At 33.1% G+C, this 14,050-nt stretch overlaps 1 protein-coding gene across 1 annotated transcript; it reads left to right on the top strand.

The window, feature by feature from the left end:
• The first annotated feature begins 3,476 nt into the window (after nucleotides 1–3,476).
• LOC126017704 (olfactory receptor 5A1-like) lies at nucleotides 3,477–4,436 on the top strand. Its single transcript, XM_049779755.1, has one exon. It carries the CDS (start codon nucleotides 3,477–3,479, stop codon nucleotides 4,434–4,436), a length of 960 nt encoding a protein of 319 aa, XP_049635712.1.
• Nucleotides 4,437–14,050: the final 9,614 nt, after the last annotated feature.

Genomic DNA, 14,050 nt, shown 5'->3' on the forward strand with positions numbered 1-14,050 from the left:
TAATATTAATTTGTTATATAATATATTATATTGGTCCCGGAGAGATAGCACAGTGGCGTTTGCCTTGCAAGCAGCTGATCCAGGACCAAAGGTGGTTGGTTCGAATCCCGGTGTCTCATATGGTCCCCAGTGCCTGCCAGGAGCTATTTCTGAGCAGACAGCCAGGAGTAACCCCTGAGCACTGCCGGTGTGGCCCAAAAACCAAATATATATATATATATATATATATATATATATATATATATTATAATGTAATAATATATTAATATATCATTATAGAATACTCTGGCACCCCTGGTACTTCTATCACCAGGTATAGCTATCATTCATTGTTATTTATTTTTAAGTAACCATTGATAGTCAACAGTTATTTTACAATTATTATAGATTTATGATAAGAGATACAATTAATACTGATAAGGTATACATTTAAGTATACAGTACAGTAATATCACATCTGTAATTACCACAAATTTATTAGCAATGTAGGAATATTTTCTCACAAAATTATGTTATTGCTTATGATTATAATTTAGATATATTATAAACTTTAAAATGAATAATAAAAATATAAATATGGTAATCACATTATTTACTGTACTCTGATTTTATTGATCGGACTGGAAATTTATGGCTCCTGATCTTTTGGCTCTTGAATATAAAGCATTATGTCTTGCAGGCTTTTGTAGTAATTTTCCATATATAAGAGAAATCATACAGTATTTGTCTTTTCTATTGGCTTATATTGTCTACTACTGTTAAAATATTCAATATCATTAAGGCGGAATTTTCTCTTTTTAAAGTTTTACACTTATTTTACTTGTTTTTTTATTGTAATATAGTGGGCCAAAATAGTGTTAATTTTCATGCTTTTGAAATACAGTTACAGCATTTCTACCACCACCAAAGTATCAAAAACCCACCACCTTATTTTACTTCTAATTCTCTTCCTTTCTTTTCTATTACAACTCATCACAAAACTTTTCACCTGCCTCCACCAAAACTTAGAAATCTCTATGCCACGTTTAAAATCCAAATGTTTGTTATAACTAGATACTTTCTATAATGTTTGCTTCTACCTCTACTGTGTATTTATACCATAACTTCCTGATTCATTTATATGTATTTGAGCATTTGGATGATTTCTGTAATCTGGCTACTTAGTTCAGTAAAGACATAAGTGTACCTGAATCTTTCAAATTGTTTTTCTTTTCAACTGTTTGGAAAGCCAACTCCAATTTCATTTGATCTTTGCATTATTTTTATTGCTTCTTTATTATTTCTATTTGCTTTGACTTAGTTTGGGATATTTTCCCCTCAACCTCCTTATATGAACATTTCTCATATCACTCTCTCCTGGTATGAACTTTCCTTAGTGCCGTTTTTGTGTGCCTCTTAAGCTCAGATTGTGGTTTAACTCTGGTATATTGAGGAATCTTTTATTTTTCTTTGATATCTCATTGACTCAATATTTCATAATATATTGTTTAGTTTCCAAATATTTCAACTTTTCCACATTTCTCTTAGGACTAATTTCGACTTCCATGTTACTGCCATCCAAAAAATACTTGATATGACTTCCAATTTTTATAACTATATGGATTTTTGAGTTGTGTCTCAGCATGTGAAGAATGTTCCATGGTCCATGTTACCTGCAGTAGTGTATATTTACAACCTTTAGAGGTGAATGATCCTGTAACTGTCTATTAATCCCAGTTCTTCCCATTCCTCATTTAGAGATATGATTTTCTTATTAATATGTATCTTTTGGTTGATCAGTCTTGTGATGAGAATGGAATATTAATGTACCAAGCTATTATCATATTGTGGTCATGTATCTCCCAGGTCTATTAGCAGGGTATTTATGAACTTATCAACCCCTTAACTCTGCTCATAAATGTCAATAAGAGTTCATTTGGTATTTGATACAAGTTTGACTATGTGTTTTAAGATTACTATTTTATATGATTATATTCCAACCTTTCACTCTGAATTCTGAATTTATTGTATGAACTCAATGTGTGGCTTGTAAATAGAGTTGCATTATTTCCTACTCCATCCTGCCATTTCAAATCCTTGAAAAATAAGTCGAAATTTTGAAACATGAAAAGTGATTGATGTAATCTTTTTTTTCCAATGAGGACATCAGGTATTTTACCCATTTGACATTCCTCTTTTGGATTTTACATTTTTCCCTCTTTGTTTGCATTTTTATGTTGATATTTTGTTTTGTGCTGCATCCATCTGCATCAAAAATAAGATCTCAAACAAATAAACAAACAAACAAAAAAGAACCTAAGAAAGAGTTCTGAGCAGTGGAGCTAGAGGGAAGGCCTCTGCCTTACAAGTGCTAGGTAAAGACGGACCATGGTTTGACACCTCGGCATCCTATATGGTCCCCCCAAGCCAGGAGCGATTTCTGAGCACAAAGCTGGAGTAACCCCTGAGCATCAATGTGTGTGGCCCCAAAACAAAAAAACAAACAAACAAACAAAAAATTAAAATCTTTTTTTTTTTTTTTGGTTTTTAGGCCACACCCGGCGTTGCTCAGGGGTGACTCCTGGCTGTCTGCTCAGAAATAGCTCCTGGCAGGCTCGGGGGACCATATGGGACACCAGGATTCGAACCAACCACCTTTGGTCCTGGATCGGTTGCTTGCAAGGCAAACGCCACTGTGCTATCTCTCCAGGCCCTAAATCTCATATTTTTACAAATGCATACTATCCTACTATATATGCATATATATGTATGTATGTGTGTGTGTGTATATATATATATATATATATATATATATATATATATATATATATATATATATATGCCACAACTACTTTCTCCATTCAAGTCTTATTAAACATTTGGTTGCTTACATGTACTTGAATTGTTTTTAGAACTACAATGAATATAGGCCTTAATACATCTGTTTGAATCAATGTTTTTGACTTTTTGAAGTAGATGATAACAAAATGAACCTCTCTGTCATATGGAAGCTGTAATATTGGTGCTTTTAAATAAAGCTCCATACTGTTTTCTAATCTTTGATAATGAAATGTTTCTTCCTTCTTATTAACATAACTGAACATACTAAATTGTAAGGAAATTTAGGTCACCATTTTTATTTAGTAACTAAGTGAACCCTAATAGGTAACCGATATCTATGAAAATATTCCAGATTTAAAGGAATGCCACTGAATCAATATCACTATGTACCTGAAATACTACTGTGAATTACTTGTAATCCACTTTGGTCAAAATAAAAATTATTAATATATTAAAAAATCATCTGCTTATACTGCCATTTTTCAATAGGATGGTCTAGAGTTCAACTATGTAATTTTTTATGAAACACAATGATTAGCTCAATATAATAATTTAAGATTGCATATCCAGTCAAATGCATTACTGGAAAAAATATAAAATGTTGTGGTTTGAAGTAAGGCATTTTATTCTTTCATCATTTTTGTTTGTTTCAGCAGATGGAATCAAGTACTTCTCTACAAGATAGAAATTATACATCAGTGGTCATGTTTGTTTTCCTGGGAATCACAGATGAAAAAGAGTTGCAGGTCATCCTCTTTCCAATCTTCCTAGGAATTTATCTTGTGACCTTATTTTGGAACCTGAGTCTTATCATAATTATCAGGATGGATTCTCAACTCCATACACCCATGTACCTTTTTCTCAGTGTCCTGTCATCTATAGATGTGTGTTATTCTTCTTCCATAAGTCCAAAGATGCTTTCAGATTTCTTCAAGAATGAAAAAACAATTTCCTTTATTGACTGTGCTACCCAATATTTTGCTGCATCTTGGATGGGTCAGACTGAATGTTGCCTCTTGGCTGCTATGGCCTATGACAGATACATGGCTATTGGGAACCCTTTGCAGTACTCAGCCATCATGACACCTGGACTCTGTCAGAAGTTGGCGACTGGGGCCCTTGGAACTGGTTTTATCTGTAGCTTGATTGAAACAATTCCTGCCTTTCAGATGTACTATTGTGGACCAAATGTCATCCAACATTTCTTCTGTAACATATCTGAGATTATTGTCTTATCTTGCTCTAGCACCTTCCTTACCCAAATGCTTCTTTTTTTGGCAATTTTGTTCGTTGGGTTTGGTTCTTTTCTTGTCATCCTGCTATCCTATGGTTTCATCACAGTGTCCATTCTGAAAATGTCCTCCCTCAAAGGTAGTCTCAAGGCTTTCAATACCTGTGCCTCTCATCTGACAGTTGTAATATTCTATTATGTCCCAGTCTTCTTTGTTTACATGCATCCTCATTCTACACACTCTGAAAAGCAGGACAAGATGCTGTCAATATTCTATATTATCATGACCCCCATGTTAAACCCTCTTATCTACAGTCTAAGGAACAAGGAGATAAAAGAGGCACTTAAGAGGGTATTAAAGAGAACTACACATTTTCCTCAGTGAATTCAAACTTGGTAATGCTTGCCTACATTAAAAAAACAGCAGAAAACAAATACCTACACAACAAAATATTGGGACAATCTTCCAGTGACCATTCCATTTTAATTCTTGAACTTTCCATTTAAAATAAAATATTTCTTTTTTCAATTAAATTTATTCCTATCCAGAGATTTGAGTTATTAAATATATTTATGACAGCAAACATAGAGTTTCTTTTATTTTTGGAAAATAGTTCTAAGGTCTCTTTTCTCTTGAACAACATGAGTATTTAAAATATTGGCATGGGTGACACCATTTTAATAAATGTCACATTCTCAGCAAAAGAGATATTGTCTATATTCTTGATTTGAATCATAGTAGTTTATATTGCTTTTCTTCTATATTACAAATTCCAGAATTTTAGTTGACTATTATGATGTACTTCTTGACGGGAGAAAAATGTCCTATTCAATTTTTTGATCCATATGGCCACTATAGGTATCTAAACTGCTGCTTTTAGTCGATGTTGAAAGAGATGACTGTCATGGAACTATGTGACATCTTTTTGTAGGAGTTCGATATATTTGTTGGGTCTGTCTTGCATTAAGTTAGGCACTTCAGTTCTTTTTTTTAAGGATGGTTTTGTGTCTGAAATTTGTTCAGCTGTTGTTTATATATGAACCTGTGCATCTTTCCTTCTAACCTGAATGTAAGTCTGGCCAGGTGAAGTATTCTTGGGGCATCATTCATTTCAATGACTTTTGTCATGATATCCCACCACTGCCTTTGGGCCTTGGGGGTTGCTTTGATAAATCTGGCGTAAATCTTTAGAATGCTTATTTGTTTATAATTTTCCTTTTCGATCTTTCTGCTTTCAATTCTATCCTTTTTGCGATTTTCATCACTGTGAAGAGAATTTTCCTTTGGGTGCTTTTCTTTGGATCTTTTTTTGTTGGTACTCTTCAGGCATCCTGGATGTGATTTTATGCACTCTTTAGCAATGATTTCCTGCTTGCTGATTCTTTTTTTTTAATATCTTTATTTAAACACCTTGATTAGAAAACTCTAAATATTCTCCAAAAAAAAACTACTAGAAACAAGAAATTTATATAATAAAGTGACAGCCTAAAATATAAACACACCAATATTTATGGTATTCATTTAGTCAAACTACATAAGAAAAGAAACTAGAAAAATCATCTCATACACAATGTATCTCAAAAATTCAAATATCTGCAATCAATTTAGCAAAAGAATCTAAAGATGAGTAAAAACATACAATAAACCATTACTAAAACGAATAAAAGAAGACAGAGAAGCAGAAAAGTGTTTCTGCTCATAAACTGAAAAGATTTGCCTAATCTAAGTGATAGTCCTACCCCAATCACCATACAGGTTCATTGCAGTCACTATGAACATACCCATGATGAGGGACAGGATTTAGGTTGCCTATTTATTAATGGTGCATAAATGTTATTTTGGTTCATAAATAAAAATGGAAAAAAGTAAGAAAGTAATGAATTTAACTTCTAAAAAAATAATAGTGGGAGAGGAGCTAAAAATAATTCTTCAAGACACAAGAATAACCTAAGGCAGATTAAAATGTTCATCTTTATTGATATTTATGAAAAATTCACAACAATACACTATTATTTCATTCCAGTGAGAATGGCCTAGATTACAAAGAATGTAAGCACAATCACCATGTACTACCACACCAGCTCTATAGATTTACTCTTTTATCAAATGAGATGTAAATTGAGCCTGAAAGATTATGGCAATACTAGCCCATGCAGTACAAAGCTGGGCATGTCAGGAGAGGGTGGCCAACCTCCCTCCCCGCCCTGCTGAAGCCCCACTTTCTGTCTCCATTTCACAGAATTACTGTTTCCTGATAGCCAGTGTCATCACTGACTCTCTAAGGTACATCAATCTGACCACACTTCAAGTACACCAGTTTTGGGCTGATATCCCCCAGGGCCTTTTAGGCCTTTTAGGTGAAGACACGCTCTCCTGTATCATTCTTCTTCCAGAAAAGTTAGGCAGCTGTAACCATGCCCATAAATGCAGTCACAATGTTCAAACCAGGTGTTCTTCCAGGAGGCCCTGCAGCTGAGTATGTACCCCTAAAATTCATATCATTGTAACTTTTGAATTTTTGGATAACTTCAATTGTTTGATGTTTTCATTCCTAAAGGAATATCCCTACTTAATATACTTGGACATATAATAACGACTGCTTACTAAACATTATGGCATTATAATAATCATTGGTGATGTGCAATAAGTTTCACAAATGAACTCATTACTATACATTCTTCTTTCTTTTTTTCTTCCAAATATTTTAAAAAATAAATTTGCTTTCACTTATCTGGAAAAAATGTATTATGATCAACTGTGTCAACTATATGATGCATTTTCTTTAAATTTTCTTTAAATTAAAAAATAATGTAAACCAATTTTGGTTGGAATGTGTATACAAAGGCTCCCTAATCTACTCATGGTGGGAATGTTTTTTGATCTGTACTTTAACAGAAACCAGTGTGGAGAATCTTGGAAAATTTATAAGACTTTCTAATCCAGAAATTCTCTTCCTGTGGTCTTCCCCAGAAATACTTAATATTAATATAAAAATATAATTATATGTAATATTATATATTATTGCATTTGAAATCATTCAAAATAGACAAGATCTAAAAACAAAACTAGTGTCTAATAACAGCAGAGTAAATATTGAAAATGTGGTATATATAACCAACTCCATACATAGATATGGGAAATAAAACAAGTTATACAATTTTTCAGAATCTAGGATATTAAGAGATTGGGCTGAGTTAAGTGAGTCATAAGGAAGAAAACCAAAACTGAATTATCTTACTCACTTGAGGAGTGTATAGAAATAAAAAAAAAAGCTAGGGATTTAATGGTATCCAAATTAAACAAATCCAGACATATTTGTCAGCAGAAAGACCTTCAAGAGTGTTGAAAGGATCTTGAAATAACAGCATAAGATTACTGACTAGACCTTGCTGGTTAGAGTGCTGAAGGTGTATTGCAAGTATAAAGACAATACAAAAAAATTAGTGTGACAAATTAGTGGAATAAAAAATTAATTGCAAAACATGTGGTATTTATATTTACAATTAATTGCATAAAATACATATCTTGGAGAAACTATAAAAAGACAATTAAAGACCAAATTATGAGAATTGTAAAATATTACTTCAAGATATATAAAAAACAAAAATCTCAAGAATCTTATATATTCATGGATTAAACGAATATACATCACTTCATGTTCTGTTCATATTATCTAAAGCAATGTGGATATAGTATAATTATGGTTAGATTAACCAAAGCATTCTGCAGACTCAAAATAAATGAGTTAAAAAATACCCATTTTAAACTCCACACAAGACTTGAAGTCAACAAATTCATTCTGAGAGAAGAAAAATGAGGCATTGTACTTCCTATTTCAAACCATTCACAGTTGGGAAGGAGACTTGGGACTGAAGATACAGTATAAGAGTTACTGTGGCTAACCACAGTTAGCCCTGAGCAGGGTATGTTGGTGGGTAGGAGGGCCTCCACATACCACACTCTATGTAGCCTTGCTGACCACTGAGCACCACAGGGCCTGAGAAACATGAATTGTTAGGCTTTTGCACTGAAATGTGGGCCTGGCTAGCTGAGCCTCACTAAGAAGAGCTTCCTGACCTGCTGGACACTGCTGGGGAGACCCCCTAAATAAAATTTAATATTAATAGGTAAGTATTTCCAATATTTTTGTTTTATTTTGGGGCAATAAGTAGTAATGCCCAGAGGTTATTTCTGGTCTGCTCTGATCAATGATAAAACTCTTCCTAAATACGTTCCGCTCAAATGGATCCAAACATACTGATGTAAAACTTTAGCCATAATGTTATGATTGGACTATGGGGATGTGAAGAATGGATCCAGATGGGACAAGGAATACTGGTCAAGTTAAATTGGGCAGATCAAACCTCCATCACTACCAGGACTCCAGAGAACAAGTACCTGGAGACTTTTATGTCTTTTTTTCTTCATTTACCTCTGTACTTATTAACACAACTTATGGGCTGTTTAATAGAGGATATCTCTATAGTGAATCACAAGCTTCTTTCCTGACTAAGAGCTTCCAATTTTGGAGTCTTCCATCTAGAGTACTTCTTGGAAAGTTGAGAGAGAGCAAAATATACAATTTTAATATTTGGCAAGAATTTTGTCTTTAGTGAGATCTTAATCAAGGTGAGAAATCTGGTTTTAAAGAGAATATGGTTTCTAGATTTCAATATAGAATAAGTGTGATGATCCAAACACTGACCTTCTTTAGCTGTTGTCTCTCTTTTATTTTCATAACATCCACGTGTTCTTCCTCTGGTTCCATGAATTGTGTTTGGAATTTAATAACCATCAAGTGTATATTAATTTCTAATTTAGATATAAGTCAGAGGTGAAGGGTAAATATGAAAACCTAGAAATGTAATCTTGATGATGTGATCTTTATTTGTTTGTATAGTTATGTTTTGGGATAACACTTGGGAATAGTGTTTTCTCCTAACTCTGCACCCAAAATTTACTCCAGGGGTGGTTCTTGGGTGATTATATGAGATGCCAGCAAAGAAGCCAGGCTAGCCAAATGTAAGGCAAATATCCTATCCACTGAAATGCTCAAACCCAATATATGTGATCTTAAATATTTTTAACTTCTATTTTTTTCAGGTGAAAATAAAATGATCAACTAAATTGAACTGAGATAATAATGTGCAGAAAACCTAACACATTACAAAAAATTATTATAGAGTTGAACCCAAAACTAGAACTTAATTAATTTTAGTAGAATATTCTAGGACCTAAGTGACTAAATCAGCATGTTTAAATACTTTAAAGGAAATGTGGTAGATCTTCTGAAATAGTTCAAGTTCATCTCCAGTGTCATTTTTTAAGATCCTGTAATGTCAAGACACTAGATTGGGAGGTAAAGGTCTGCTCCAGGCACAAGTATTGTTTGACTCTGTCTTTTTGTTCCTTTCTATATTATGTTGCTGTTCTTCATTCAGCAGTATTCTGGATTTTATAATGCCATACACTATAAAAATTCCAGAACTCATCATATGCACTTATAATAGAGCTGGAAAATGTTTTAATTTGTTATATATACAAGATGAAATCTTCAGTGAATATTTACATTAATCACTCTTTCTTTTTCCAGAAATTATGACTATGCATAAACTGTTGTTGAAGAAACTGAATAAGTTCATAAACTTTCTTTTTCGAGTTTTTTATATTTTAACACATCATAATTTATCTGATTAATATAGTTTTACAGCCCTTACACTTATTTGGTCCTTATGGATTAGGTCGCTTTGTTGCATATAAGGTTGTATTTGTTGTCAGAATGTTAGAGGAAAGTAAACAAGTTCGTTTAATTATATAGTAAAATGGTTGGGTTGTTTTGGGGACGCTTAACCCAGTGATGCTCAGGGGTTTCTCTGGACTTTGACCTCTGGGTAGTGCTCTGGGAAATATACGGGGCACCGAGTGTCCAATCTGGGTCAGCTACATGCAGATCAAGTAGTGTCCTACCTACTATGCTATATTCCCAACATCAATTATTAGTAAAATATAAAGTGAGTCAGAATGTCAGAGAGACTTGTGTATGTGCATGAAAGAGAGATGTTCAGAGATAAAAAAGTCTAAAGTACAGAATTATAAGTCAATTGTTGAAAAACCTGACTTATTATATATATTGAATTATGCAATGCAAATTATCTTAAAAATACATTTAAAATAATAGAGTACATTGCTTTGACTTAAAACACTCAAAAGGAACAAAGGAGTTTGTTAAATCTGTTTCATCATTGTTGTGCTCTGGTCACTGGCACACATGAGAAGCAGCCCCTTGTAGTTGATGTGTTATACTGGTCTCCTCAAACTAAACAGAAAATTATTTGTGTGATTTGTTCCTGGATGGCCATAAGTAATTTTTCTTCCTCTATAGGAGAACTAAATCTACATATTTCTTGAACAATGATGCCTGTCAGCATATCAATAATATCTTAAGTATTTTCCCAGTTATATAATTATATGTAACATATAATTAATAATTATAATAAATTATAACATATATTATAGTATAATTATAACATATAATAAATAATTATATAATACTCTAGCACCCCTGGGATTTCTATAACCAGGTATAGCTATTGTCATTTATTTTTAAGTAACTCGGGGCTGGAGAGATAGTATGGAGGTTGGGTGTTTGCCTTGCATGCAGAAGGGCGGTGGTTCGAATCCCGCAACCCATATGGTCCACTGAGCCTGCCAGGAGCAATTCCTGAGTGTAGAGCCAGGACTAACCCCTGAGCGCTGCCAGGTGTGACCCAAAAAAACAAACAAAAATAAATAAATAAAACTCCAATATTTTTTAAGTAACCCTTGATAGACAACAGTTATTTGACATTTATTATAAATTTATGATAAAAGATAAATTATACTAGTTGGACATACATTTAGGTACACAGTACAGTAATATCACATATGTAATTATCACAAATTTTGAGCAATGTAGGAATAATGAATTGTCTTTGTCTCACAAAATTACACTAGTGCTTATGGCTATAATTTAGATAAAATGGAATCAACTTTCAAATGAATAATAAGATGCCATGAATATAGTTATCACATGATTTATTTTACTCTTCCTGATTTTATTAATCTGACTGGAAACTTAAACCATTTATTGACATATACATAATTTATGGCTTCTGATCTTCTGGCTCTTGTATTCAAAATTTGCAGGCTTTTGGAGTAAATTTCCACATATAAGAATCTTTTCTAGTAACTCATATTGTCTATTACTGTAAAAATATACACTATCACCATGGCAAATTTTTCTCTTTTTAAAGTTTTAAACTTATTTTACTTGCCCTATTTATTGTAATATATTATGGTAAAAATAGAGTTAATTTTTATACTTTTGGTATACAATTACCACATCTCCACCACCTCCAAAGTGGCAGAAACCCTCCACTTTATTTTGCTTCTAATTTTCCCTCTATCTTTTCTACTACAAATCAGCACAACCCTTTCCTCCTGCCTCCACCAGAACTTAGAAATCTCTCTATGTGGTTAAAATACAAAGTTTGTTATAACTAGATACTTTCTATTATGTTTGCTTCTACTCCTTTGCTTCTACTTCTACTGTGTGTTTATACCAAAACTTCCTGATTCATTCATAGGCATTTGAGCATTTGGTGATTTCTGTAGTCTGGCTAGTGCACTTAGATCAGCAAAGACATATGTGTACCTAGATCTTTTCAAATTGATTTTCTTTTTAACTTTTTGAAAAGCCAAGTCCAATTTCATTTGATCTTTGCATTGTTTTTATTACTATTTTATTATTTTTATTTTCTTTGACTTAGTTTAGGATATTTTTCCCCCAACTTGATTGTAGGAACATTTCTCATGTCAATATCTCTTGGTATGAACTTTCCTTAGTGCTGATTTTTTGTGTCATTTAAGTTCTGATTGTTTGTAGCTTAACTCTTTTACTTTGAGGAATCTTTTATTTTTATTTGACATCTCATTGACTCAATATTTCAGAATATGTTGTTTAGTTTCCAAATATTTAAGCTTCTCTACATCACGCTTGGGGGTTAATTTCTGCTTTCATGTTATTGCCATCTAAATAATACTTGATATGATTTCTATTTTTTATGGCTATATAGATTTTAGATTGTGTCCTAGATGTGGTATATCCTGGAGACTATTCCATGTTCATTGTATAAGTATGTATACAGTCTTTATAGGTGAATGGTCCTGTAATTGTCTATTAATCCCAATTCTTCCCATTTCTCAATTAGAGATCTTATTTCCTTATTACTGTGTATCTTTTGGTTAATCTGTCTAGCGATCAAAGTGGAATATTAATGTATCAAACTATTATATTGTGGTCAATAAGATATATGATGTATTTCCCAGGTCTCTTAGCAGTGTATGCATGAACTTTGGACCCCTCACTCAGGTCATAAATGTTAATAAAAGTTCATTTTCCTTGATCTATTGGTATTTTACCCAAGATGCAAGGTATCAACTTCTATCTCTTCTGGGTAGTAGAGGTATTAGATACAAGTTTGACTATAATTTTTAGATTGCTATTTGTTTATATGATTATATTTCAACCTTTTATTCTGAATCTGTATTTAATGTGTGAATTCAAAGATGTTGATGTAAATAGTTGATGTGTTTCCTATTCCATCCTGGCATTTCAAGTCCCTTGAAAAATGAGTTGAGATTTTAAAACACGAAAAAATGATTGATATATTTTTTACAACTTTAATGAGGACATTAGGTGTTTTATCATTTTGACATTGTTCTTTTGGATTTAAATTTCTTCCATCTCTGCTTGCATTCTATGTTGATATTTTGTTTTGAGCTGTATCCATCTGCAACAAAAAATAAGATCTCTTTTTTTTTTACAAATGAATAGTATCCCCCTATGTATGCACATATATATGCATAATATATATGCTACAAAAATACTATCTCCACTAAACTCTTATTAGACATTTGGTTGCTTACATCTCTTTGAATTGTATGTTGAACTGCAGTGAATATATACCTTAATACATTTTTTTTTTATTTTGGGCCAACACCAGTAACTCAGTGGTTACACCTGGCTATGCGCTCAGAAATTGCTCCCGGTTTGGGGGACCATGTGGGACTCCAGGGGATCAAACCACGGTCCATCCTGGATCAGTTGAGTGCAAGTCAAACTCCCTACCATGCGCCATCACTCTGGGCCCCTTAATACATCTTTTTGAATCAATGTTTTTGACTTCTTGGAGTAGATGTTAATAAGTTGAACTTTTATGTCATGTGGAAGCTGTAATATTAGTGCTTTTAAATAAACCTTCAGGGGGCCGGGCGGTGGCGCTCGAGGTAAGGTGCCTGCCTTACCTGCGCTAGCCTAGGAGACGGACCTCGGTTCGATCCCCCGGCGTCCCATATGGTCCCCCAAGCCAGGAGCGACTTCTGAGCGCATAGCCAGGAGTAACCCCTGAGCGTTACCGGGTGTGGCCCAAAAACCAAAAAAAAAAAAAAAAAAAAAAATAAACCTTCATACTGTTTTCCAAACTTTGATAATGGAATGCCTCTTTCTTTCACTAATCTCTTCATTTAAGCACCATGATTACAAACATGTTTGCAGTTGTATTTCAGTTAGAAGAAAATAAACCCCCCTTCATAAGCGCAACATTTTCACCTCCAATGGCCCCTGTGTCTCTTCCCCAAACATAGCTTAAGCATACTAAAATGTAAGGAAGTTTAGGTCACTATTTTTATTTAGTAACTAAGTTATCCTAATCTGCAACTGGTATCTATAAAAATGTTCCAGATTAAAAGAAAAATTTAGTAGAACCATCTGTACATACTACCATTTTTAATAGGACAATCTATAGAGTTCAACTGTATGATTTTATAAAACAAACTGATTAGCTCAATATGACAATTTAAGATTGTATATCTAGTCAAAGGCATTACTGGAAAAATGTGAAATTTTGTGGTTTGAAACCAACTCATTTTATTCTTTCATCTTATTTTTGTTTCAGCAG

Source organism: Suncus etruscus, chromosome 9, assembly GCF_024139225.1.
Source record: "Suncus etruscus isolate mSunEtr1 chromosome 9, mSunEtr1.pri.cur, whole genome shotgun sequence".
Classification (NCBI taxonomy): domain Eukaryota; kingdom Metazoa; phylum Chordata; class Mammalia; order Eulipotyphla; family Soricidae; genus Suncus; species Suncus etruscus.

Bases quoted from the DNA above. Each gene is read 5' to 3' on its own strand.
- LOC126017704 (XM_049779755.1), top strand. From the start codon at position 3,477: ATGGAATCAAGTACTTCTCTACAAGATAGAAATTATACATCAGTGGTC.